The following is a 25,704-nucleotide window of genomic DNA, read 5'->3' on the forward strand; positions in this document are numbered from 1 at the left end:
CATGAGCCTGCTCCCCAGGATCAACAGCCTAATCAAAGACAACAACGCTTCCATCACAACAGCAAGCTATGATCGCACCCCCCTTTGCCTTCTCTTCCCCACCTCCATCCCTAATGTTCCTCTCTTTCCTACAAATGAAGTAGCACTAATGCCTTTGGTTTTTCCTTACAGAGTTGACATTCAACTGCAGGAGTTCATTGTTACTGCTCCTTCCGAGGAAGGCCACAGTCCTCGTCAAGCTCTCGCTTCCAGACAGGCCAAGTCTGCAGCGCACGGACGATCAACTCGCTCCACAGCGAGGCACACTTGGAGGGATCAAGAGCTCCAGTTTCAGATCGCGGCCACCCCGCCCCTCCCGGTCCAGCCCAGCGCGTCCCGATGCTCTGACGCCCCAGAGCCCGTCCACCCCCGGGAATCCTGAGACTGTGACGTCACCCTCGGACATCCCTGCGGCTCTGACGTCCCCGGGACACCTCCCGAACCCACGTGCAGGCACATCGCCACGAGCCTCAGAGCGCAGCCGGCTCTCCACAGGAGCCGCCGGGACGAGGCCCGGCACACTCGGCCCTCCGCCTCCGAAGGTCTTGCAGGAAGGCCACTCCAGGCCACGATACTGGGTCGGCAACATGCCGCCCCTACCCTGCAGGTGACCCTGCACCCAGAGAACCAGGTACCGTAGCCCAGCGCCACAAGTCCCTCACCTTATAGACGGCCACACAGGCTGAAGTACAGCCCAGGTGGACTCCGATGGCCGCCATAGGGCATCAGGGGGAGCGACAGCAGAAACGAGGGGTCCCTCAGTTGCCAACAGCTACCGGCCGCCAAACGGCCCCATCAGGCACCGCGGAGCTTTCACGTTCCCCCCCCCCTCTACGTCTGATTCGCCGCGGTCTCCCTCTCGCCACCAATCAGAGTTAAGGTCCATTCCTACCCCATGAGCAGTCGGCGAATAGCATCAGCGCATCTCTCCGTGCTCTGCTGGAGCTACAAGGCGCATGTGCCGGCTGCGGCGGCGACAGGAAGAAGCTCCTTCGCCCCGCCTCTCTCCCGTGACCCTTTATGGAGAGCCAATTGAAACTCTAGATTGAGTTTCGTCATTTGTTGTTACGACTCCGCGCAGATTCCTCCCACTTCGGGCTCCGCTCTGCGGGGGTCTTGTTGCAACCTGGGGCGGTAGCCTCGGTGCTCTGGTGCGGGTATTGTAGTTGACTACAGGTGCCGGCTCAGCATGTGGTGCGCGAGCCTAGGTGCCGTGCTGGCTTTTTGCGCTGGGTTCTGGGTCTCTAGTCCGGTGCAGGCTCAGGGCCCGGAAGCCGGGGGCCGGCCGGGGGCCGACTGTGAAGGTGAGCGGCGTGTGACCTGCTAGCATGGCTCCCGGTACCGCGCAGCCGCGCCGCTGCTGTTGACTTTGGCTTATCCCGGCCCGGCCGTAAATGACATTTCGCCCAAGAAATGCAGGCCGTGCCCCGAATTTCAGATCGCTTTACCCAAGCCTAAGCGAAAGCTGGAGGCCGGCCCAGTGACACCTTGAGGCCATGTCCTGGTTTTGCTGTGAATATTAAGTTGCCGCAATAAAAGCCGGTGGGTTTGGATTTGGGTTAGATTTTGTGCAAACGCTGCTAGGCTTAGGTGACCCCGAAGCCGAATAGGTAGGTAGGTTTGCCGCTCCTCGAGCAGAAGACAGATTCGATGTATTTTGAGGCCACAAAATGGAATTAAAGCGTGGTGGGGCGGGCATTTGGCTCACCGGGTTTGGGACTGCAGCCATCTCGTGTCGGAGTGATACCGGAGTGCATGTGTTCAAGTCACTGCTCTCGCTTCCCGTTGCAGCTTCCTGCTAATGCACGACCTGGGAGGCAGCAGGTGATGGCTGTAGTACCTTAGGGCCCTGCCGCGTCGGAGACCCTGGCAGTTCTGGGCATTTGGGGAATGATCCAGTAGATGGATTCGTTGTCTGTCTCTCGCTCGCTCTCTCCTAACTCTCAAATAAAGTAACATAGCCAACAGACTATGTACAACAGACTACCTGTACAAGACTGTACAGGTGAAAGTGAGCTTTAGAAGGGAATTCCTCGCCAGGAATTCAAATGATTCCTTTCAGTTCACGGGGCCTCAGCTGCTGACTTGGAGTCACAACACCTGAGTCCAAGTCCCATCAAGCCCACTGACTCAGGCCATCATACCTGGCTCTTGCAAGTCTGTTAGCAAGAACAAAAGCTGTAACTAGCTCTCTTTGCATCTTATTCTTAGCCCCTACCTCGCTGTTGCATTGAAAGAATTTAAATATGTGTGCCATACACTGGAGAATCTATGCCTGCTTAACAGGAAGTAGTTGGCTTACCAATTATGTTGAAGGACTCCGTGAATATGGAGTGGTCAAGTCTTGGTACTTACAGTCCAGCTCTTAGGTATGAATGTATGCATGAGAGAGAATTTCATCTGCTTGTTCCTTCCCCAAATGTCTGCCATGGCGGGGGGAGGGGGGCAGTAGCTGGGCCAGGAGCCAGGAACTCAATCCTGGTCTCCTACATGGGTGGCAGGGACCACAGGAGTCATCACTACTGCCTCCCAGGGTGCACATGAGCAGGGAGTTGTAATGAGGAACAGAGCCAGGACTTGAACCCAGGCACCTGGATATGAGATGTGGGCATCCTAACTGGCATCTTATGTTGTGGGCTGGGCCCGATACTGTGGCATGGTGGGTTAAGCTGCCACCTGCAATGCCAGCATTCCACCGGTTTGAGTCCCAGTTGTTCCACTTCCGATGCAGCTCCCTACTAATGCCCCTTGGAAAGCAGCAAAAATGACCCACATGCTTGGCCCCTGCACCCACGTGGGAAACCTAGATGGAGCTCCTGGCTCCTGGTTTCCAGCCCTGGTCATTGCAGCCATTTGGGGAGTGAGCCAGCAGCACGTGGAAGACTTCTCTCTCTGACTCTGCAATTCTCTCTCTAACTTTGCCGTTCAAATAAATAAATAGATCTTAAAAAAAAAAAGCCGGCGCCGCTGCTCACTAGGCTAATCCTCTGCCTGCGGCACCGGCACCCCGGGTTCTAGTCCTGGATGGGGCGCCGGATTCTGTCCCTGTCACTCCTCTTCCAGGCCAGCACTCTGCTGTGGCCCGGGAAGGCAGTGGAGGATGGTCTAGGTGCTTGGGCCCTGCACCCGCATGGGAGACCAGGAGGAAGCACCTGGCTTCTGGCTTCGGATTGGTGCAGCACACGGGCCGGGCCGTGGCAGCCATTTGGGGTGTGAACCAACGGAAAAGGAAGACCTTTCTCTCTCTCTCTCTCTCTCACTAACTCTGCCTGTCAAATATATATATATATATAAAGTTCTGGGCCAAATACCCACCCCTGGAGTCCAGCTTTCCTGTTATCCCTGCAGTAAATTTTTCTCCTGAAACTGAAGTATTATACTTGATGCGTTTTTTTAAATCTTGATATAAAGATAATTTGTTTCACTTAATTACAGTTTTTGCTTAAAGGTACAATTGTGTCCTTTACATGTAAGGCAGCATTTGTTAAGGGATACACAGTTGATGACTCTTCAGTAATTTATTTCCTGGAATTTCTACTAAACAGCATTTCAGGAGTGACAGAGAATCTGGACTGATAAAATGTGACACTCATGCTTTCCTAAACTTATCACAGCATGACCTATTAATCTGCATGTCAGACTAACCTGTGTATGTATTTCATTTGATAAAGAGGCTGTGTAATTACAGAGGAAGGAAATAATTTGGGAACAAGGACTAGATTCCAGAACTGGCTGTATTACTGCCTGTGAGCCCTTTTATTACTTTCACAACATAGAAGATTGAACTGCTGTGTCATATGTATTCTACAGCAAAGCTAAAATGATGGCTCATGGGCTGCCTTAGATTTATTGGTGTATTTTGTTAAATTAACATGTATTTCAGAAAAATTTAATCAGCTGTATTTTAAAATTGGGAGATTTCATGTAAAAAAAAAAACACATTTATAGCTTTTCTTGAAAGCTAGATAACTTGGCAAGCTGGTCCATAGTCATGTAGTGAGAGTTGGGCATGCCTGCTCTTTATAGAAAGGGCATATGTTACCAGCTACTGAAATGAACTCTGAACCTGGGTTGTGCTCTTAGTAGTTATCACAGGGGTCACTTTTTCTGTTCTCCAGGATCCCCTATCCCCCCAGACTCAAATTGCTTTACTCACTCATTTTACTTGCTTAGATCCTATGGATATTAAGTCTGTGAGCCCTGTGTTAGCTAAGGTAAAGTTTACTGGGAAAATATAAGTATTTCCTCATCTCTTTAAAAGGATTATATTATGGAGCTATTTTTATGAACTTTTTATTTTGAAATACAGATTCACTTTTGAGAGTGTTTTAATAAGCAAAAAAAAAAGTATAAGCTTATTTCAGCAATAAATACATGCCAGAAACCAATCTTTTTCTGTCTTTTTTGGGTGATTTATAATGAGGCTGTTTTCATTATGAAAGGCCAAGGAATGAATTTCCATCTTGACTTCTCTGTGGCCGGTGACACAATTGATTCCTTTCCTTTTGGAAACTTTCTTCCACTGATGGCTGGGATGCTGATTTTCCCCTTGCCTTTGCTTATCATCTCTGCCATTTGTTCAAAGTATTTATGTTGCCTGTAATCTCCTAGCAGTGGCTTAGATATTAGAATTTTTCAGGCTTCTGCCCTCTGCTTTTCTCTATTCTCAGTCTACATACTCTTATGTGCAATTAAAATGCACCTACCTACATTCTGGTAAATCTGAAACCTTTTTTCAAGATTTATTTATTTGAAAGAGTTAGAGAGGGAATCTTCCATCTGCTGCTTCACTCCCCAAATGGCTGCCATGGCTGAAGCTGGACTGATCTGAAGTCAGGAGGCCAGGAGCTTCTTCCCGGTCTCCCAAGAGGATAGCAGAGTCCCAAACACTTGAACCATCTACCACTGCTTTCCCAGACCATTAGCAGGGAGCTGGATCAGAACTGGAGTGGCCAGGACTTAAACTGTCTCCCATATGGGTTGTCTGCATTACAGTCAGTGACTTTACTTGCTCTACCACAGTCCTGGCCCTGATAAGTAAATCTTAAAAAAAAAAAAAAAAATCCACTTTCCATGAATTTTTTGAAGTACTTGGTACTTTAGACTCAACAGAGTCCTCCTTTCTGACTGCCCAGACCTGTTGTTGTTGAGCTTACTGTGTCAGCACAGGTCAGTTACTGGCCAGTTAGCTTTCGTTCTTGACCATTTCTCCCTATCACTACCAGCCAACCAATCACTGTGTCCGTTAAGTCTGCATCCTGGTTTGTCTCCTCCTTTCTGCTTCCCCAGGTCCAATGTCTCGTTACAAGACTTTGCCATTTTTACCTTCCTGTTGTCACAACACCATCTTTCCGGCACCTTCTTACTCTTTCTAGTCTCTTGGCAGGGTCGCCAGGCTACCTACTTCATGTTCAAGGATGCTCAGTTTACTCTGGATGGGTGTCTCTCCTTTGTTTCCTCACCATATTTAGTACACTTCTCACATTGTTTACAAACTGTTTTGGTCTCCTCCATGCAACTGTGCATTTGAAAGTCTAGACTGTTTCTCTTTCCAGATCATTTCCAGTAGCTCCTAAAATGCATGGCATATATTAGGTACTCAGTTTGTTGAACAAAAATGTATGTATATATGTGGTAATAAAATTCCATACCTTTTAGTGAGGCAAGTAGGTATCTTCAAATACACGTTAGAATTCGTTAGTGTCTTCTAGATGATGCATTAGCTGAGTAACAACTTAGTTACTGAAATCATGGAAACATGCATCTTGGTCAATAGGGTTAATAGGTAGGAGGCATTGTGACACTGGATTTCCTTTATAGGGGGAAAAGAAATAGAGGTCACAAGATTTTGATGGGTTCATTCTTACTTGTAGCATTGACCATTGCAGCAGGTGTCTTCTCATTGTTGATATATTTGCTAATTAAGCTCAGTAAAATACATTCTCGGAGACATAACATTTTTCACACTCAGTGGCAATTATTTATTTTTACATTGTTTATTTGAGAGGCAGAGAGAGAGAGCGTGCATGCACAAGAGAGTGTTCCCTTTTGCTTATTCACTCCCTAAATGCCCACAATGGCTGGGCTTGGCTGGGCCTAAGCCAGAAGCAGGGAACTCAGTCCAGTTGTCCCACCTGGGTGGCAGGAGCCCAATTACTTGAACCTTCACTGCTTCCCCCCAGGGTCTACATTAGCAAGAAGCTCAAATCAGGAGCTGCAGCTGGATTAAACCCAGGCATTTAAAAGTTCTTTAAATTTGCTTTTTTTTTTAAAAAAAAAAAAAAGATTTTATTTATTTATTTGAAAGGCAGAGTTACAGAGAGGCAGAGGCAGAGAGAGAGAGAGAGAGAGAGAGATCTTCCATCTGTTGATTCACTCCCCAGATGACCACAACGGCCAGAGCTGCACCAATCTGAAGCCAGGAGCCAGGAGCCTCCTCTGGGTCTCCCACATGGGTGCAGAGAGCTGGACTGGAAGTGGAGCAGCTGGGACTCGAGCCAGCACCCATATGGGATGCCAGCATTACAGGCGGCAACTTTACACACTACGCCATAGCACTGGCCCCTAAATTTGTTTTAGACACACACATCCCCACCCTCACACATAGAGACAGACAAATATCAGTAGCGTTAACACAACTGATCCATTAGACATCTCTTTGTGACACTTTCTTCATTTCTGCTTTGGGGGTAACACTCGCCCTTTGTTCTCATCCCGCCTCACTGGCTGATCCGTTCAGTCTCTGGTTCTTTTCCATTTTCTCAGTTTCTCAACACTGGAGTTTCACAAGTCTTTTCAGTTTCTCACCTAACTCTGTGGTCTCATCTCATGGATACCGTTTGAATGTTTGTGACTTGCAAATTTATCTGTGCCTCCTAGAGTTTACCCCTGATCTCTACATTTACATTCATTTATCCAGCTGCCTTCTCACTGTTTCCAGTTGGATGTTGTATTGGGATTCTCCAGAGAGTCAGAACCAATAGGCAATGGACTAGATAGATAGACAGATAGACAGGCAACTCTCCACTTATGCTAGGGTTATGCCCTAATAAACACGTCGTAAATGAAAACACAACAAGTTGAGAACAGATTGAATGTACCTAACCTACAGAATGTCATACCTTAGGAACGACACAGGACCCTGCGCTGTTCTTTTGTCTGCTCAGCCCTCCCCGGGTTTGCTGCTGGTTCTTCCCGGGTTGGCTACCAACCCTTCCACCTCCGTGGAAGGGCGGTTCCCCCTGCCACATTCCCCACTTCCGCGGGGGAGCGGCACACCGCCGGCCGGCTCTTTCGGGGGCTGCACAGGTGTTCCTTCAGATAGATGTTCCCCTTAGATGTTCCTGGTGCATGTTGTCTCTCTCCTCCTTTATAGTCCTCTTCCACCAATCCCAACTCTGCTACCCACACGCCGAGTACGCTGCTCTCCTCCAATCAGGAGCAGGTCCTACAGTTTCTTGGTTGAACTGGAGGCAGCTGCGTAGAAGCTGTTACTCCCTTCTCAGCGCCATATTGTGGGAGAGCAGATGCATAGAATAAGTCTTAATTCCAGTAACAGTCTTAGTCCGAGTTGCTCCCCACACCTTACCAACACAGTGACACTGAAGGGTATCAGCTGTTTCCCCATATGACCACAGAGCTGACTGGGAGCTGTGTCTCTTCCACTGTCCAGCATCAGGTGGGGGATTGAAACACATTTACCTTGTCCAGGGAAAGATCCAAATTCAAGATTGAAAGTACAGTTTTACTGAATGGGCATTGCTTTTGCAATTTTTTTCATAAAGTCCAAAAGTCATAAATTGAACCATCTTAAGTATGGAGCCATATTTAAGGAGAAATTTATAACAAGGAATTGGCTCACATAATTATGAAGGCTGGAAAGCCCAACACTGCAGTGTGGGCCAGCAGGATGGAGATCCAGGAGAGCTGATGGTACAGATGGAGTCTGCAGGCCATCTGCTGGAGAGTGCCTTGCTAACCGGGGAGGCTGGTCTATTTTATTCTATTCAAACCATCAACTGACTAGATGAGTCTCTCTCTCTCCCTCCCTCCCTCCCTCCCTCCCTCCCTCCCTCCCTCCTCTCTCTTTTTTATTTTATTTTATTTATTTGACAGGCAGAGTTATAGACAGTGAGAGAGGGAGACAGAGACAGAGAGAAAGGTCTTCCTTCTGTTGGTTCACCCCCCAAATGGCTGCCATGGCTGGTGCTGCGTCAATCTGAAGCCAGGAACCAGGTGCTTCTTCCTGGTCTCCCATGCGGGTACAGGGGCCCAAGCACTTGGGCCATCCTCCACTGCCTTCCCGGGCCACAGCAGAGAGCTGGACTGGAAGAGGAGCAGCCGGGACTAGAACCTGGTGCCCATATGGGATGCTGGCACCTCAGGTGGAGGATTATCAAACCAAGTGAGCCACGGGGCCGGCCCATCCCCCCCCCCCATACACATACACACACACACACACGTTACATACAACCTATTAACAAATTCTTTCAACTTTTCTTTCAGAATATGTTCAAAGTCTAGCCATTTCTTACAGCCTCCATTGTTACCACCCTGGGCTAAGAGATACAGCTATTTTGAGATCCTTGAAGCTGGTCTAACTGCTTTCATTCTGGCTTCCTTTTGGCTCACTTTCCAGTCCTCAAAGGCCTTCTTTAAAAGTAATGTTAGACTGTAGCACTCCTCTCCCCAAAAACCTTTAATGGCTTTCCTTCTTAGAGTAAGAGCCAAAGTTCTCACCATGCTTAACACACCCTATATGGGAGGCAGCACTGTGGCATAGCAGATAAAGCCACCACCTGCAGTGCCAGTATCCCATATGAGCAATGGATTCAAGTCCCAGCTGCTCCAGCTCCCTGCAAATGGCCTGGGAACGCAGTGGAGGATGGCCCAAGTCCTTGGGTTCCTGAACCCATGTGAGAGACCCAGAAGATGCCCCTGGCTTCTGGCTTCAGCCTGCCCAGCCCTGGCCCTTCTGGCCATCTGAGGAGTGAACCAAAGGATGAAAGACCTCTCTCTCTCTCTCTCTCTCTCTCTCTCTCCCTTCCTCCCTCCCTTACCCTTTCACTCTGTAAGTCTGACTTTGAAATAAATAAATCTTTAAAAAAAAAAAAAGACCCTAGATGACCTGGCATACTGCTGCCTATTTGACCCCCTTTTCTACTCTTCTCCCTCTTGCTCATTCTACGTTAGCCACACTGGCCTCTGACTGTTCTTTGGACCAAGTACACTCCTGCATTAGAGCCTTTGCACTTTGTGTTCCTTCTGCCTGGAAGCCCCTCTCTAAGCAGTCTGCGTAAGTCACCGCTCACTTCCTTCAGAGGTCCTCGGAAACACACCTTTATCTCAGGGGCCTTCCCCAATCACCATGTTTAGAATCTATAACCTGTCCCCTTCTGTCCCTTTACTGTGCTATTTCTTTTAGCCATGGATACGTCTCAGTATTCAATAGAGTGTAACCCTCCAGGGCAAGGACTTCGTTCTCTTCTTCATCGCAGAATCTTTTTTTTTTTTTTTTTTTTTTTGACAGGCAGAATGGACAGTGAGAGAGAGAGACAGGGGGAAAGGTCTTCCTTTTTTTTTGCCGTTGGTTCACCCTCCAATGGCTGCCGTGGCTGGCACGCTGCGGCCGGCGCAGCGCGCTGATCCGAAGGCAGGAGCCAGGTGCTTCTCCTGGTCTCCCATGGGGTGCAGGGCCCAAGCACTTGGGCCATCCTCCACTGCACTCCCTGGCCACAGCAGAGAGCTGGCCTGGAAGAGGGGCAACCGGGACAGAATCTGGCGCCCCGACCGGAACTAGAACCCTGTGTGCCAGCGCCGCTATGTGGAGGATTAGCCTATTGAGCCGTGGCGCCAGCCCCATCGCTGAATCTTAAGAACCTAGAATACCATATTGCACGTTCTCAGTAGTTTTTAAAAACGTGAATGACAGTGTAGTCTATTGACTGTTCTCTTCCTATTAATAGAATTAGAAATTAATGTACATGATCTCAGCCTCCAAAGACCAGTCCTCCTTCTGAAAACACTAGATAAAACAAAAATAGTTGTATAACTCAGAAGGCATATTCAGGAGCCAGAGACAGAGTTAGAAACAGGAGCCAAAAGAGTAACAGGAGTGCTGTACCTGGCTTTGTCTTGAGAGCATTTGACAGCCAGGTGATCTGAACTTTGGTTTTTGTGACTTTGACAAGATCAAGAGAGAAAAAAACCATGGCTGTGGTTTGGATATGGTTTGAGTTCCCCAAGGCTTCGCATATTGAAATTTAAACCACCTGGTGAGCTATTCAGAGGGTAAACACTTCGTTCAGATAGGATAGTTAGAGGTGGGACTTTCACTGGGATTAGGTAAGGCCATTGGGATGGAATTTTCCTGATTGAATTTCTGGTGGCTGTATAAGAAGAGGAAAAGAAACCAGAAGCACAAATGTTCCTGTGTGCTTTCCCTTCTCTTGCCTGGTGGTGCCTTGCACCACCTTGGAGAAGCCAGTGATGAGGCCATCAACTCTTGTCCTTGGATGTCCAGAACTGGGAGCCAAAACAAAATTCTTTTATTTAAATAATAGCCTGCCTTAGGTATTTTGTTACAGTGACACAAAATGGACTATCACAAAGACAAATCTTTTGTGTTCCTGAGTTAGGAATGGAATAGTAGCTCCCCACCCCAACCCTCCATTAAATTAGAGCCCCAAAGTTCTTCCCTCATTATAAAGGATGAACTGGATGTAACAGCAACTTATTTCCATCTAGGAATTGCATAACTTGAACTTTTATTGAGTAAAGGGGAAAACAAAAATGTTCATTGATAGCTCATAATTATAAGCTAGCCCATATATGGATGAAAGACTAAATTTACACTACTTAGATAATTTGAGACATCTCAAACTGAAAATTTAATTTGAGGTGATTTTAAGTGGCTGGTACCCTCAGGTGTCAGCAAATGTCAGTCTTACCTACAGGAACTCACATTCATCCTAATCCTCAAAGAATTTGTCCACATAAAATTCTAAGAAATATAACTACCACTCAGAAAATTAATGAACCTATAGGGAAGAAGAACAACATAAGTGACAGCCAGTTGAGTCAAGAGACAGAAGCAGCATAGGGCAAGGCCTTCAAGTATTGGAATTACCATGCAAAGAAGATAAGGTATGTTTTTTATTATTTAAAGAAATAAAGAAAAGATTGAAAATATGGATAAAGAGCAAGAGACTATTAAAAATGTCCAAGCATATTTCAAAAGAACCAAATAAACATCTATAGCTAAAAATTGATAAGATCAACAGAAAATTAAATACAGTTGAGGAAAGAATTATTTTAGGAGAGCTAAACAAATTATTAAGAATGAATCACTGAGAAATTAAGAGATAAAAGTAGAGAGATGAAGATTCAATGAAGATAAAGCTGGATTTCCAGGAGCAGAGAAAGGATATGGCACACACACAAAAAAAGATAGTAGCTAATTTTTCAAAACTGATGAAACTTATCAATCCATAGATTTGGAAGTCCAATATATTCTAAATAGAATAAATAGAAACAATTCCAAATCTGATCACATCATGGGCACCAGTTTGAGTCCCGAATTCTGCACTTTCAATCCAGCTCCCCGCAATGTGCCTGGAAAAGCAGCAGAAGATGGCCCACATACTTGGGCCCCTGCCACCCACATGGGAGACCAGAAGAAACTCCTGGCTCCTGGCTTCAGACCAGCCACTCAGTTCCTCACACATTTTCCTTCTCTCTATATAGCTCTGCCTTTCAAATAAATAAATCTTTAAAACAAATAAATAAAAATTTGTAATTTTTCTAATCGTTTCTTGCTAATGAATACATTTGAAAGTCAAAGCTACAAAGAGGGAGACACACACACACACAGAGGGGAGAGAGAGAGAGAGAGAGAGAGAGAGAGAGAGAGAGAGAGGTCTTCCATCTTCTGGTTCATCCCACAAACGGCCACAATGGCCCAAGCTGCACTGATCTGAATCCAGGAGCCTGGAGCAGCACTGATTGGAAAGGGTGAGCCAGGAGCCCCCTTCCAGGTCTCCCATGTGGGTGCATGGGCCCAAGCACTTTGGGCCATCCTGTACTGCCTTCCCATGCCATAACAGAGAGCTGGATCAGAAGTGGAGCAGCCAGGACTAGAACCGGCACCCATATGGGATGCCAGCACTTTGGGCATCTATGCCACTGCGCCACCCCAAATAATTCACTGTATGATTGGTCATGACTTTGGTCATCCCTAATATTTCATAAAACTGAACAAGTGTTGGGTTAGCATTTGCCTGGCTTATCCTTTTGTTTTTAAAGCCCTTCACCTGTTGTTATTGCTGTTGCTTTTCCAACCCCTTTCTGTGGCATTAAAAATCAACACATTGCTTCTATTGTGGTTAAAACACACACACAAGCTACCATCTTAGCCATTTTTAAGAGTGCAGTTCCATGGTATCAAGGCTGTTCACACTGTTCTGCGACCAGCACTGCCAACCGTCTTCCCAGCTCTTTTCACCCTCTCAGACAGAAACTCTACCCTCCCCCAGCCCCTGGAGACCACCACTCTACTTTCTGTCTGGAGACATGACTCTGCTAGGTATCCCATAGGAGTGAAATCGGTCTTTCTGTCACTGGGTTTCCTCCACCCATCCCTGTGTGACCTTATACTTTTTATGTCTCTTACCCACAGTATATAGATTATTAAAGGTTCTGATCTGAAAAATCTTGTTACATGATTGCAGATTTAATGTATTTACACATACTGCAATTAATTATATATTTGAATTTATTTCTATCAATTTTTTATTTTAAAAAAATTATACTTTTTTTTCTCTTTCCTGCTTCCTTTCCCTCTGCACTGATACTGACTCACAAGTAATCTTTTTTTTAGTTACCCTACATTTTAGCATGCATAATTAAATAGAAATGAATGTTTTAATAATATTTCTCTATCCTCTTCCTGGATAATGAGAGAGATTAGGAAGTTTAATTTGAATTTTCCTTTATTTGTCATCTTATGTGTTATGATTTTATTGCACTTAGGTTTTGGGTTATGTTTACACCCTGATATGCTATTTTTGTTTGTATTGTCTATCTTTATTCAGATATTCACACATTTGCCATTTTCTTTTCTCATCATTACTTTTTTTTACAAGATTTATTTATTATTTGAAATGCAGAGTTGCAGAGAGGCAGAGGTAGAGAGAGAGGTTGTCCATTAGCTGGTTTACTCCCCAGATGGCCTGCAACAGCCAGAGCTGGGCCAATCCAAAACCAGAAGCTAGGAACTTCCGCTGGGTCTCCCACACTGGTGCAGGGACCCAAAGACTTGTGCCATCTTCTATTGCTTTTCCAGGCCATAGCAGAGAGCTAGATCAGAAGTGGAGCAGCAAACCAGTGCCAATATGGGATGCTGGCACTGTAGGTGGCAGCTTTAGCCACTGTGCAAGCGCCGGCCCCCTCATCATTGCTTCTTACAACTTGGTCCTCATCTCTGGATTCCATCTCCTTCCACAAGTTCACCCTGTAGTAGTTCTCCCATAGTGCTTTGTCTAAAGAGCTCAGTAAATGTTTATTAAGTGGATAAATGACGTTAATCAAATTAGTATAGTTTAAACAACTTGAAGAATCTACTTTGTGTAGATGGCTGTATCAGATAGGTAGATAAGACACTTGGCCACAGAGGCACAAGGGACAGAGACATTACCTGGTTTTAGTTAGTACTAAAGGACTTCATTAAAGAAAGTTCTTCACATTTTTCTCTGTGCTTAAAACTAGGCTGTGCCATCAAATCCTATAGAAAGCTATGATTTTTCTTTTATGCTGAACTAACTTTTGTGGAAAATTCCCATATTGGTTGGAATTTATTTCCATAATTGATAAATTAAACTTAAATTTTCACTGCATTTGAGGCCCAGTACTAAACTGATAGCAACAGGTTTGAAATCATTCTTACGTGGAATTTGAACCCATTTTCACAATGCTTTGAATCATAACTATTTTATTTGGTGAGTAGGCCATGTATACAAGTGTGATTGTGATTTGCTTGTGTATAAAGACATGTTTCTTTATTCCTTCTAGTATGCAAGGAATTCTTGGATCGATTCTACAACTCCTTGATAGCCAGAGGAGTTCACTTTTCACTGGAGATCATAGAAAAAGAGTTGATCAGCTTCTGCTTGGATGCCAAAGGAAAAGAAAACCGCCTGGTATGGTCAGTTTTCACCTGTCATTTTTCCCGTGTGCTTAAAGAAAATTGCTCATTGTTTCATTTCTCCTCTTGGACCTGGTAGCCTCTCACTCACATGCTCCCCTCCAGCATGTTCTTTGGGGACAGCAACCAGAAAGTCGATTTTCCAGTGAAACGTAGTCCTGTGAGTTTTTATCCAGTTTCATTTGGATTTCTGAGTAAACTAAAGGCAACCAATTCCATCTTTTCTTCAATTATAAAATGGAATTCCTAATGAGAATTAGCTGTGCTAGGCATGGGACGACTTTCAATTTCCTACCGGAACAATGAGTCAAACCTATCAGAACATTTTATACTATTATTTATTTGTAATTAATGAAGTGTTTGTTTTCTTGTAACAGCACTTGTATTATGCTTCCTGGGTATACACATCCACTTGTTTCCTACATCACTAAGGACATTTTTCAGGTCAATTCCTTTTTGCTTAAAATGGTCACTTTGAATTTGTCAGCTCAATCTGCATTGTTGATGACTCACCATTGATATATTGTTGGAACTCTGGTCATTTATTTATGCCATTAAATTTTATTTTTTTAATGTAAATTTCTTAAATCGGGTAGCTTGAGAGGCAGTGTGAATATTGCGTAATGGAATGGGGCACGGATTTTATAATTCTGTCTCTCCTTGCTGGCTGGGCAACCTTCATTTAGTTGGCTTGGGTGTTAAATAGAGATATTAATAGTACTTACTTCACAGGATTGTTGTGAACATGAAATAAGTTACTACCTTTAAAGCGCTGAGAAGAGCACCTGCACAGAGAACACAGTGTTAGCTCTTCTCATTAGCTTTTTAACACCAGGTGAAATAGAGGGCACTTCTGATTAGCATCATCACAAGAAGGGAGTCATTTGTTTCTGCTGTCTGGACTGTGAAGACTAGGTTAATCACTTTCTCCCCTCTCCTTACTAGGCTTCTTTTTTGTTTGTTTGTTTTGCATTATCTGGGATGCTACATTCTCTTGGTTTTCCTTCAGTGCTATTACCTAGGAGCCACAAAGGATGCTGCCACAAAGATCCTAAGTGAAGTCACTCGCCCAATGAGTGTGCATATGCCCGCAGTGAAGATCTGTGAGAAGCTGAAGAAGATGGACAGCCAGATCTGTGAGCTGAAATATGGTATAGCAAAGCCACATGTTTTCCCCAGTGTGTCGCTGAACCATGTAACACAGGGCCATGTTTTCTAAAATGTCAGTGTTAGGAAAGGCTGCGGGGCTGATGAGTGATGCCCAGAGCCACCTGAGCTTCACGGAGGGAAGAGAAATAAACAGTACTGGCAAATCAGCTCCTGGTTAAAACTGCAACCCAAATAGCAAAGTTTGAGCTCCTATGTTACTAAGGCAATGTCAGCTATGTATGTCAAAGAAAATACATAAGAAATTATTTAAAATCTCAAAACATAAGGAGAGCAGCTACAATTTAGCTTTAGTGACCTAATCAAACAAAACCTATTAAAACAAAAGCTGCATCTATTCAAAGATGATACAAAAATGTTGATGCTGGAAATGGTACCCTACCTTTCTTTTTAGGCACCTCTATACTGTCAGTTTTAAATGACAGGAAACAGGTTTTTTACATCAAGTCAAGTTTTGCCTGATGAAATGACTTATCAAGGGGTGCCTAAAATAAACAGAAATGAAAGAAAGTTGATGTTCTATTTAAAACATTATGTTTGAGGGCCAGCGCCGCAGCTCACTAGGCTAATCCTCCACCTAGCAGCATCGGCAAACCGAGTTCTAGTCCCGGTTGGGGCGCCAGATTCTGTCCTGGTTGCCCCTCTTCCAGGCCAGCTCTCTGCTGTGGCCTGGGAGTGCAGTGGAGGATGGCCCAAGTGCTTGGGCCCTGCACCCCATGGGAGACCAGGAGAAGTACCTGGTTCCCGGCTTCGGATTGGCACAGTGCACCGGCCGCAGCGGCCATTGGAGGGTGAACCAACAGTAAAGGAAGACCTTTCTCTCTGTCTCTCTCTCTCACTGTCCACTCTGCCTGTCAAAATAAAAAAAAACATTATGTTTGGCCTTCTAAATTTTACATAGATACGTCTATTCTTATACTGAGGATTTGTAACTAGCCCAGCCTCTGGGATAAATTGGTAAGTAAAAAAGGCTGGGAGACTCCACCCTCTGCCTGTCCTAACACCTGAAATTCCTCCAGTAGAGACTCACTTCTTCTGCTTAAGTCATTGTTTCATGTTACATACCAAGTATAGTATTACAAACTGTCTTTAGCATTCAACTCTGAATTATTTTAGTCTAGTTTTTTAACACAGCTGTGTAGTATGCCTGTGCACCACAGCTTCAAAGCTAGCTTTAAATAGCTTTAAAGGTACCAAAGATAACCTGTTTTTCAATTTCCAAGGCAGACCCTACCTTCCAGGGTAGTTATTATGGACAGGTATCCTTTTTATTGGCTTCAAAGTAATGAAGCAGAGGCAGAGATCACTGGGTTCACATAAACAGCATTCACAAAAGGGACAAGCCTGTGCTGACTCTTTTGTTCAACACATTTATTTTGCATAACTTTTCCTACATGAAGAGGATCTTACAGAGCTCCCAAATAATAGAAAAATCAGTCAGATATGACTGAGAGGAAATGAAGGTTTTGGCGAGGCTGGCCATTAGAAGTCCTTGGGCAGCCACGAACCAATTGTAGCTTTTGTGTTGACCTTCTCTTTGCAGTTTCAGGGTGGCTGCAGAGGGCCCCCCCACCTTTTTTTTTTTTTTTAAAGATTTATTTATTTGAAAGAGTTACAGAGAGGCAGAGAGAGATAGAGAAGCCTTCCATCCACTGGTTCACTCCCCAGATGGCTGCAACGGCTAAAGCTGTGCTAATTCAAAGCCAGGAGCCAGGAGCTTCTTCTGGGTCTCTCATGTGGGTGCAGGGGCCCAAGGACTTGGGTCATCTTCTACTGCTTTCCCAGGCCACAGCAGAGAGCTGGATCAGAAGTGGAGCAGCCGGGACTTGAACCAGTGACCATATGGTATGCCAGAGCTGCAGGCGGCGGCTTTACCTGCTATGCCACAGCGCTGACCCTGGGTTCCCCCTTTTTAAAAATGTACGCCAGCTACCAAGTTCTCTTGAAAAATCCAGCTGCTGACACTGACAGAAAAGTATTTTTCTCCTCAACCACTTATTTTGAGTAGATCAATAGTTCAAATTTCTTCTTCCCTGCTTATTTTGGTGGGAAAGATGAGAGCCAACACATGTTGAGAGCCTTTACACATGTTGGAGATTCATAATTTGGGCTATGAAAGTTTCTACTTTTAAAGGTACCCTGAGGAGTCAGCCATGAAATTAACAAGCAAGGTAAGTGTAGAGTTAGAGTATGCTCTCAGTGAAGATGGTGACATTTGGCTCTTCATTTGAAAGACTGTTCTGTTAATTTTCTTTTTTAGAAGGGTGAAGATCCTGTAACATTTTAAGTGTTTGTTTTCGGGAACACAGCGTGTAGCTGACCATCCCAATAAAAAAAAAAGCTTTAAAAGACAATTTTGAAATTTGAACACACTGGAACTTTTTGACAAATCATTTAACTGTTGAGTTTAGAATATTTGCACGTGGTATGTTGTTTTACATAGGGACAAGGAACAGATTTTAAATGAGAAGTCAAGCTGTAAAAGTCTTAGGCTGTCACTAATGAAAAAATCAACTTAAATATTGTAAACTCACATGGCAGTGGGGGAGTGACAAAGGAGATTTTCCTTTGAAAGAGGAAAATTACCTCTTTCTGTTAGAGAAATTATAGTCATCATTACATTATAAATTGCCTTATTGTTTTTCTAATATTGGACTTGTCAATAGAAATCTTAATATTTTCTGCAGAGAATCTGTAAGCAGGGAAACAGTAATCTTGCTAGAAGAGTTAGTTGTTAGTGACAAGTGTCATTAGGACCAATGGCAAGAGCTAGGTTGGCTGGCACCGAAGCACTAGCATTGGAGAAGGGTTGGGATAATTTGGTAATAACAGCGGGGGCATGGCATCAGGTGAGCTTAAACAGAGATCCAAAATAATTAAGGCTCAGTGGAAAAGCTCCTAATTTTATTATGTATGGATTTCTTTACATGCTTATTGAAAACCCAAGAGTGGTTTTTTGTTTTTGTTTTTGTTTTTGTTTGACAGGCAGAGTGGACAGTGAGAGAGAGAGACAGAGAGAAAGGTCTTCCTTTTTCTGTTGGTTCACCCCCCAATGGCCGCTGCAGCCAGCGCGCTGCAGCCGGCACACGGCGCTGATCCAAAGCCAGGAGCTAGGTGCTTATCCTGGTCTCCCATGCGGGTGCAGGGCCCAAGCACTTGGGCCATCCTCCACTGCCCTCCCGGGCCACAGCAGAGAGCTGGCCTGGAAGAGGAGCAACTGGGACAGAATCCGGCGCCCCGACCGGGACTAGAACCCGGAGTGCTGGCACCACAGGCAGAGGATTAGCCTACTGAGCTGCGGCATCGGCCCCAAGAGTGTTTTGTAATGTGTTTGCTCATCTGTCTTACTGAAGATGGTCCTATGGGCAAAAGTGAACCGTAACCTGCTGGTTAACTATGATTTATGGCTTTTAGTTGGCCACAACCATGGCCCTCCAAAGGCACAGCTTTTTATGGATTTCCTTCTTTTTACTTTAGGAGCATAATTAGGATGTGGTGCTAGTTGCTTTAATAATGCTGATCTTGTGAATCCTTGGGGTGGTAACACACTCAAGCAAATAAGATCCCTGGGAAAGAAAGTTGAATAGAACACAAATTATTCTGATAGCTTGGTAAAGTTGTCTTTTGATACCCCATGGGGAACTGGCTCCAGGCTACTCCAATCTGTAGATGCTTAAGTTTCTTATATAAAATGGTGCATATCTGCATTTAACCTAGGTACTTCCTTGCACGTACTTCAAATCTTCTCTAGCTGACTTCCAGGACCTAATACAATGTAAATACTATGCAAATATCTGTCATTTTGCATTGTTTAGGGAATGATGAGAACAAAGTCTGTACACATTCAGGACAGAGGCAATGTTTCTATCTGAATATTTTTGACCTGTGGTTGATTGAGTCTGCAGATATGGAATCCGCAGATATGGAGGGCTGGCTGTATATATCATATTTTCTTTAGGGTATGTTTTGGTTTCCATGGAAATTGAAACCGTTCCCCAATTTGGACCATAGGTCAGCATTGAGATAAGCAATACCATATGCTTCTTTAAGTGTTTCATAGGGTTTTATGATTTAATTTTTTTCAATTATGCTCTTTTTTTGGCATTTAGAAAAGAAATTGGACTTGGCATCAGCTGACCTGTGGAAGATGAGAGTAGCAGAACTGAAACAGATACTGCGGAGCTGGGGGGAAGAGTGCAGGGCTTGTGCAGAGAAAACTGACTATGTGAACCTGATCAAAGAACTGGCCCCCAAGTATGCAGCGATGCACCCTCAGACAGAACTCTGACCACGGACACCAGCACCCATCAACCGTACTTAGAGAAAAATGACTCTCTGGGATATGGACATGCTGCTTAAGGACGACTGGGAATTGCACTGTTTGGTCTTATAGTTTTTGTCTTGATATTATACCTCAGAATTTTGGTAGTTGTGTTGAAGAGTAAAACTTCCAGTGTTGCATTGTACATTTGTAGTGCACCAAAACCTCCAAGTGCCTTCTAAAATAGGGGAAAGTGAGCTACTAAGACTGATCGAATAAGATGGTTCTAAGAAGCAAAGAAGGCTTCTGTCCATGCACAACTTTTTTTTATTAAATATATTGGACTAGGACAAAAGAAACAATGTTTAGCTTACCTAATGCAGACTTCAACCCTAAACAATAATTTAGTATGTTTAAATATTTTTTAGAGTAAACTTTGTATTTTCAACTGCAAATCACTGTACATTCTAGCTCTCTTCTTTCCTATCTAAGACTTTAAATCTTGTAACTCTTGTAAGTATCAGTGATGTTTTGGCAGATTTTGTTGATATTCAGATTGCTAAGTTGATGAAGCTCAAGGTCTTTTTCATTTTTCTCTTGCACATATCAGACAAGCTTGTCATAGACAAAGCATATTAAGAGCATCTGCAGGCAACATGGAACTTTATGGTTCTTAACCATATTTTATCAACTTTAAATTGTAAAATCATTTTTAGTTCTATTTTCCAGCCACATAAGAAACTAAGGAAGAAATACTTATCTTTGGGCCGGCACTGTGGTGTAGTGGACTAAGCTTCTGCCTGTGGCACCGGTTCAAGTCCCAACTGCTCCTCTTCTGATCCAGCTCTCTGCTGTGGCCTGGGAAAGCAGTAGAAGATGGCCCAAGTCCTTGGGCCCCTGCACCCACGTGGGAGACCTGGACGAAGAACCTGGCTTCAGATGGGCTCTGCTCTGGCCATTGTGGCCATCTGGGGAATGAACCTGCAGATGGAAGACCTTTCTCTCTGTCTCTCTCTCTCTCTGTAACTCTACCTCTCAAATAAATAAATAAAATCTTAAAAAAAGAAATGCTTATCTTTGTGTGGTGCATGGAGGTGGGGAATGACAGAGGAACAGTGTTCCCATGGAACCTTCTGGGGTGATGGCAATGTCCTGTACCTTGATTGGAGTGGTGGTTATATGGATGACCACCACTGTCAAACTCATCTAGTGGTACAGTTAAGATCTGGACATATTATTGTATGTAAATTACATGTAAGAGAACTGCTATAGAATCATTATTTGAAAATCAACTAAAATTAATTGACGCAAATACACTGTCAAGAATTGTGTTTACTGACAGTCCCTTTTGGAGAGTAGAGGAGAAATTTTCCAGACAAAGTATATATTGAAAGTGGAGTTTTCACTTTTAAATGCTGCAGAGGTAGAATTTTCAGCTGGGCAGTTCAGATGTAACCAAATTTGTCAGAGAATTGATGGTTCTTAAGGAGATATGTATATTATGTAACTGAAAGTAATAATAAAAATATTTGGTGTAATGTATGGCCAAAAGTGATGACTGCTTCTGGATTTTGGCTGCTTAATCATCACGTGTAATGCATCTACTTTTTTTTATTTATTTTTAAGATTTATTTATTTATTTGAAAGTCAGAGTTACACAGAGAGAAGGAGCGGCAGAGAGAGAGAGGCCTTCCATCCGCTAGTTCACTACCCACATGGCCGTGATGGCTGGAGCTGGGACGATCTGAAGCCAGCAGCCAGGAGCTTTTTCTGGGTCTCCCACGTGGGTGCAGGGCCCAAGGACTTGGGCCATCTTCCATTGCTTTCCCAGGCCATAGCAGAGAGCTGGACTGGAAGAGGGGCAACCGGGACAGAATCCGGCACCCCAACCAGGACTAGAACCCAGAGTGCTGGTGCCACGGGCAGAGGATTAGCCAAGTGAGCCATGGCACTGGCCCTGAGCCAGCTTCTTTAAGGTGTATATGCCCTTCTATCTTCTTCACCCCCAGAACCACCCCCATGTCCCACTTAAAACTCTAATCGCATGCCAGAACTTAATCACATGCCAAACTTGGCTGCAAGGGAGTTTAGGAAATTACATTTTGGGTTGGGCTCATTGATAAAATCAGGAATTTGTTATTGTTGCTATGACTGGGGCAGAAGGTAGAAACATGGCCACAAACCATCTCTGCCACATAGTGTAAATTTTTCCTTAGCATGACTCTTAGTTATAATTCTGGTTATCAAACTCCAAATAACTCTTCATTCTTCTCGTTGCTTATATTTTACATAGATATAAGCAATTCTATTTTTCCTCATTTTTTTTAAAAAAAGATTTATTTATTTTTATTTGAAAAGTAGAGTTAGAGAGAGAGAGAGATCTTCCATCCAATGGGTTCAATTCCCAAATGGCCACAAAGTCTAGGGCTGGGCCAGGTCAAAGCCAGGAGCCCAGAAATCCATCCAGTCTCCCATGTGGATGGCAGAAACCCAAACAAGTGAGCCATCTTCCTCTGCTTTCCCAACACAATAGCAGGGAGTTGAATTAGAAGTGGAGCAGCCAAGACTTTAACCAGTGCTTATATGGGCTGCCAGCATCACAGACAGTGGTTTAACCTGCTGGGCCACAATGCTGGCCTCTTTCCTTGTGTTTTGAATTTGACAAGAATTGAGTACAGTTTTCCTATTTTATTTTCATTTAAAATTACTTCTTATCTCATGGGGCATTGTGTTTGTGTATGTATGTGTGTGTTTTACCCCAAATCTGTAAGCATTCATGAGTTAGAATTCAAGATATTCTTTAAAAAGTGACAAAACTCTGAAAGGCTTTCATCTAAATTGTACTAGTCTTAGACAGACATTGCTCTTGACCTACTCTGGATTTCAAAAATTCCAACCAAGGGGCTGGTGCTGTGGTGTAGGGGATTAAGCCACCACCTATAAGTGCTGACATCCCATGTGGACACCACTTGAAGACCTGGCTGCTCTCCCTCCTATCCAGCTCTCTGCTATGGCCTGAGAAAGCAGTAGAAGAAGGCCCAAGTCCTTAGGCCCTGGCACCCACGTGGGAGACCTGGAAGAAGCTCCTGGCTCCTGGCTTCGGATCAGCGCAGCTCTGGCCATTGTAGCCAATTGGGGAGTGAACCAGCAGATAGAAGACTTCTCTTTCTCTGACTCTCCTTCTCTCTGTGTGTAATTCAGACTTTCAAATAAAATAAATAAATCTTTAAAAAATTCCAAACAAAAGACTCATCATTTTGGCTTGTAAATAAATATGAGATCAGATATAACATTTAGAGTACATATGGAAAGTTGTAGTTTTTCATTTGCATATGAATGATTTATAATTCACATTCCACAAAGAAGTTTTAAATCTTGACCAAATTAGCTCAGCATATAGGACAAGAAAATATTTTATTAGTAGATCTTTAAAAAAACACTAATGCATTTTATGATGCAAAGGCCTTGTCTGAATTTGTGCCTCTCTTAATAAGTGCCTTTTCTATGCACATAGCTGGCTGTGTTTATCCTGGAGGTCTCATCCGAAAGAAATTACTGCAAGAGAGTCATTTTTTTTTCAATGTGTTTGAAATAGACCATTCCACACAAAGAGAAATTCTTTTGGACATTCTATCATTCTGATATTAGAAACTTTTAGAATTTTATTTTAGTGCCTTTCCCCGTTTTAGTTTATTTTGGATCTTTTTTGTTTTCCTTTTTTATTAGTGGCTATCATTTATTTTAGCTTTTTTCCCTTCAAAAATAATATTTATTGAGTGGACATTTGGTGCAATGGTAGAGGTTTAGCTAATCTGAAAGATTTCTGCTAATGAATATATGTTTTAAAAAGCAAGAATTCTTTGATGGAAAATACCAATTTCTAAACTCTGACAGGGATCATAAAAGAAAGCTGCGGGTGTAAGAAAGAAGCAAAAGCTTGTGGAAAATTTGAGACCTTTTTTTTTTAGGAACAATTAATATTCCAGTAGCTGGCAGAGCCTCCCTTTTATCTTCCTTAAATCATAGCATTTCCCTCTGCAGCCACATGGGGCAGCTGTGGCCCTTTTATGAAGCACCCCAACTTCACTGTGGGAATGGGTAAAATTGTGCTCATGCTGTTTTCTTGAAATGCCCAGTTGCTACCTAGATAAATATTTTAATGTAAAAAAGTACATGTTCACATAAATGAAAGTTTCAAAGACAAAAATATGAAGAAATAAACATTACCGAAGTCTGTTTGCCAAAAATTTGTAATAAAATGAATAAAAACTACTGCCTTATACACTGTCTTTACCAGTAAGTGATGAATTAGTATAAATTGTAATTTAAATGCCCACTTCAGATTTCCCACCTAGCTGATGGCAGATTTTATCCTGATGCAAATATTTTCAAGGCAAGTCACAGTCCAATAATTTTGTTATTTTCTTGCTGAAATGTGATGACATGCATGAAATTTTAGGTTAACTTCAGGAATGTTGAGAAATAAAATTTTTCAATTCCCTAAGAAAAAGCTTCAATATTTCTTGCAAAGGAATTGTACCCCAAATTATTTCACTCTTACAATAACATTCTGAAATAGAAACATTTCCCAGAAGATTGTTTTTCTACGGTAAAGCTTGGCTTATCCTGTTGTGCTTTTCTTTAAACATTTTAAAAACCTTATTAACAAAAATAATACATATTTATGGGGTATGGTATGACATTTCTTTGTTCTTCTTTGTATTCCTAGGAGCAATTTTAAGATTTGAGATTTAACCATTTTTAACATTTTGCTATATCCACTTCATGTGTAGATATTATATAAATACAGATATACACAATTTTTCTTGACAACAGGGATATCAACATCACATAATGTAGGATTCATGGCAATGATCATAAAGTAAGGAAAGAAGAATGTAGTGTCACATAGATGATATAATTCAGTGAAGATAATATTTATAAACATCTGTATACCAAATAATAGGACATCCACACAGCCTTTATAGTCTCTACATTAACTTCTACATATGAAAAAAAAAATGTGGTGTTTGTCTTTCTTCGTTTGGCTTATTTCACTTAGCATGATGATCTCCAGTTCCATCCATTTTGTTGCAAATGTCAGGATTTCATTATTTTTTTGGCTGAGTAATATTCCATCACATATATATCTACACACTACATTTTCTTTTCCAATCACCAGTTGCTATTTTGAATAAATTGTTTGTTTGTTTGACAGGCAGAGTGGACAGTGAGAGAGACAGAGACAGAGAGAAAGGTTTTCCTTTGCCGTTGGTTCACCCTCCAATGGCCGCCACAGCTAGCGCACTGCTGCCAGCGCACCGCACTGATCCGAAGCCAGGAGCCAGGTGCTTCTCCTGGTCTCCCATGCGGGTGCAGGGCCCAAGCACTTGGGCCATCCTCCACTGCACTCCTGGGCCATAGCAGAGAGCTGGCCTGGAAGAGGGGCAACCGGGACAGAATTCGGCTCCCCGACCGGGACTAGAACCCGGTGTACCAGTGCCGCACGCGGAGGATTAGCCTATTGAGCCGCGGCGCCAGCCTGAATAAATTGTTCTTATAAGTTCTTCCTTGCCAGATCATTGTGGGTATATAAAAATGCTATTGATTTTTATGTGTTGATTTTATATCTTGCAACTTTACTAAATTATCTTATTAGTTCTAATAGTTTCTCTTTTTTGTTTTTTTAAAAAGAGATTTATTTATTTACTTATTTAAAAGAGTTACAGAGAGAGGGGGAAAGACTGAAAGAGAAAGGGATCCTCCATCCACTGGTTCACTCCCCAATGTCACAATGGCCATGGCTGGGCCAGGCTGAAACCAGAAGCCAGTAGTTTTATCTTTGTCTCCCATGTGGATGGCAGGGGCCCAAACACTTGGCCATCTTCTGCTGCTTTTCCCAGGCCATTAGCAAGGATCTGGATCAAAAGTGGAAAAGCCAAGATATGAACTGGCACCCATATCAAGTGCCAGTGTTGAAGGTGGCAGCTTTATCTACTATGCCATAATGCTGGCCCTTCTAATAGTCTCTTGGCAG

General features: G+C 43.4%; 2 protein-coding genes across 4 annotated transcripts in view; one reads left to right on the forward strand and one right to left on the reverse strand.

Annotated features, from left to right (window-relative positions):
- HSPA14 (heat shock protein family A (Hsp70) member 14) overlaps nucleotides 1–841 on the reverse strand; it is a 34,853-nt gene extending 34,012 nt beyond the window's left edge. The window contains exon 1 of the mRNA XM_002717444.5: nucleotides 702–841. Within this exon, the coding sequence (XP_002717490.2) occupies nucleotides 702–758 (57 nt within the window). The 5' untranslated portion in view covers nucleotides 759–841. The remainder of the gene's footprint in view (nucleotides 1–701) is intronic.
- On the forward strand, nucleotides 7–20,735 carry CDNF (cerebral dopamine neurotrophic factor). Of its 3 annotated transcripts, none has more exons than XM_070055437.1 (4): nucleotides 7–670; nucleotides 14,107–14,239; nucleotides 15,249–15,390; nucleotides 19,516–20,735. In XM_070055437.1, the coding sequence occupies exons 2-4, from the start codon at nucleotides 14,108–14,110 to the stop codon at nucleotides 19,692–19,694; spliced, it is 453 nt and encodes a 150-aa protein (XP_069911538.1). In that variant the 5' UTR covers nucleotides 7–670; nucleotide 14,107; the 3' UTR covers nucleotides 19,695–20,735. The 3 variants fall into 3 exon arrangements, with proteins under 3 accessions (XP_069911538.1, XP_002717486.2, XP_069911537.1); XM_002717440.5 differs by lacking the exon at nucleotides 7–670 and adding an exon at nucleotides 1,009–1,343 and having other exon boundaries at nucleotides 14,107–14,234; XM_070055436.1 differs by lacking the exon at nucleotides 7–670 and adding an exon at nucleotides 1,109–1,343.
- The last annotated feature ends 4,969 nt before the right edge of the window (nucleotides 20,736–25,704 follow it).

Source organism: Oryctolagus cuniculus, chromosome 13 (genome assembly GCF_964237555.1).
Source record: "Oryctolagus cuniculus chromosome 13, mOryCun1.1, whole genome shotgun sequence".
Lineage (NCBI taxonomy): Eukaryota > Metazoa > Chordata > Mammalia > Lagomorpha > Leporidae > Oryctolagus > Oryctolagus cuniculus.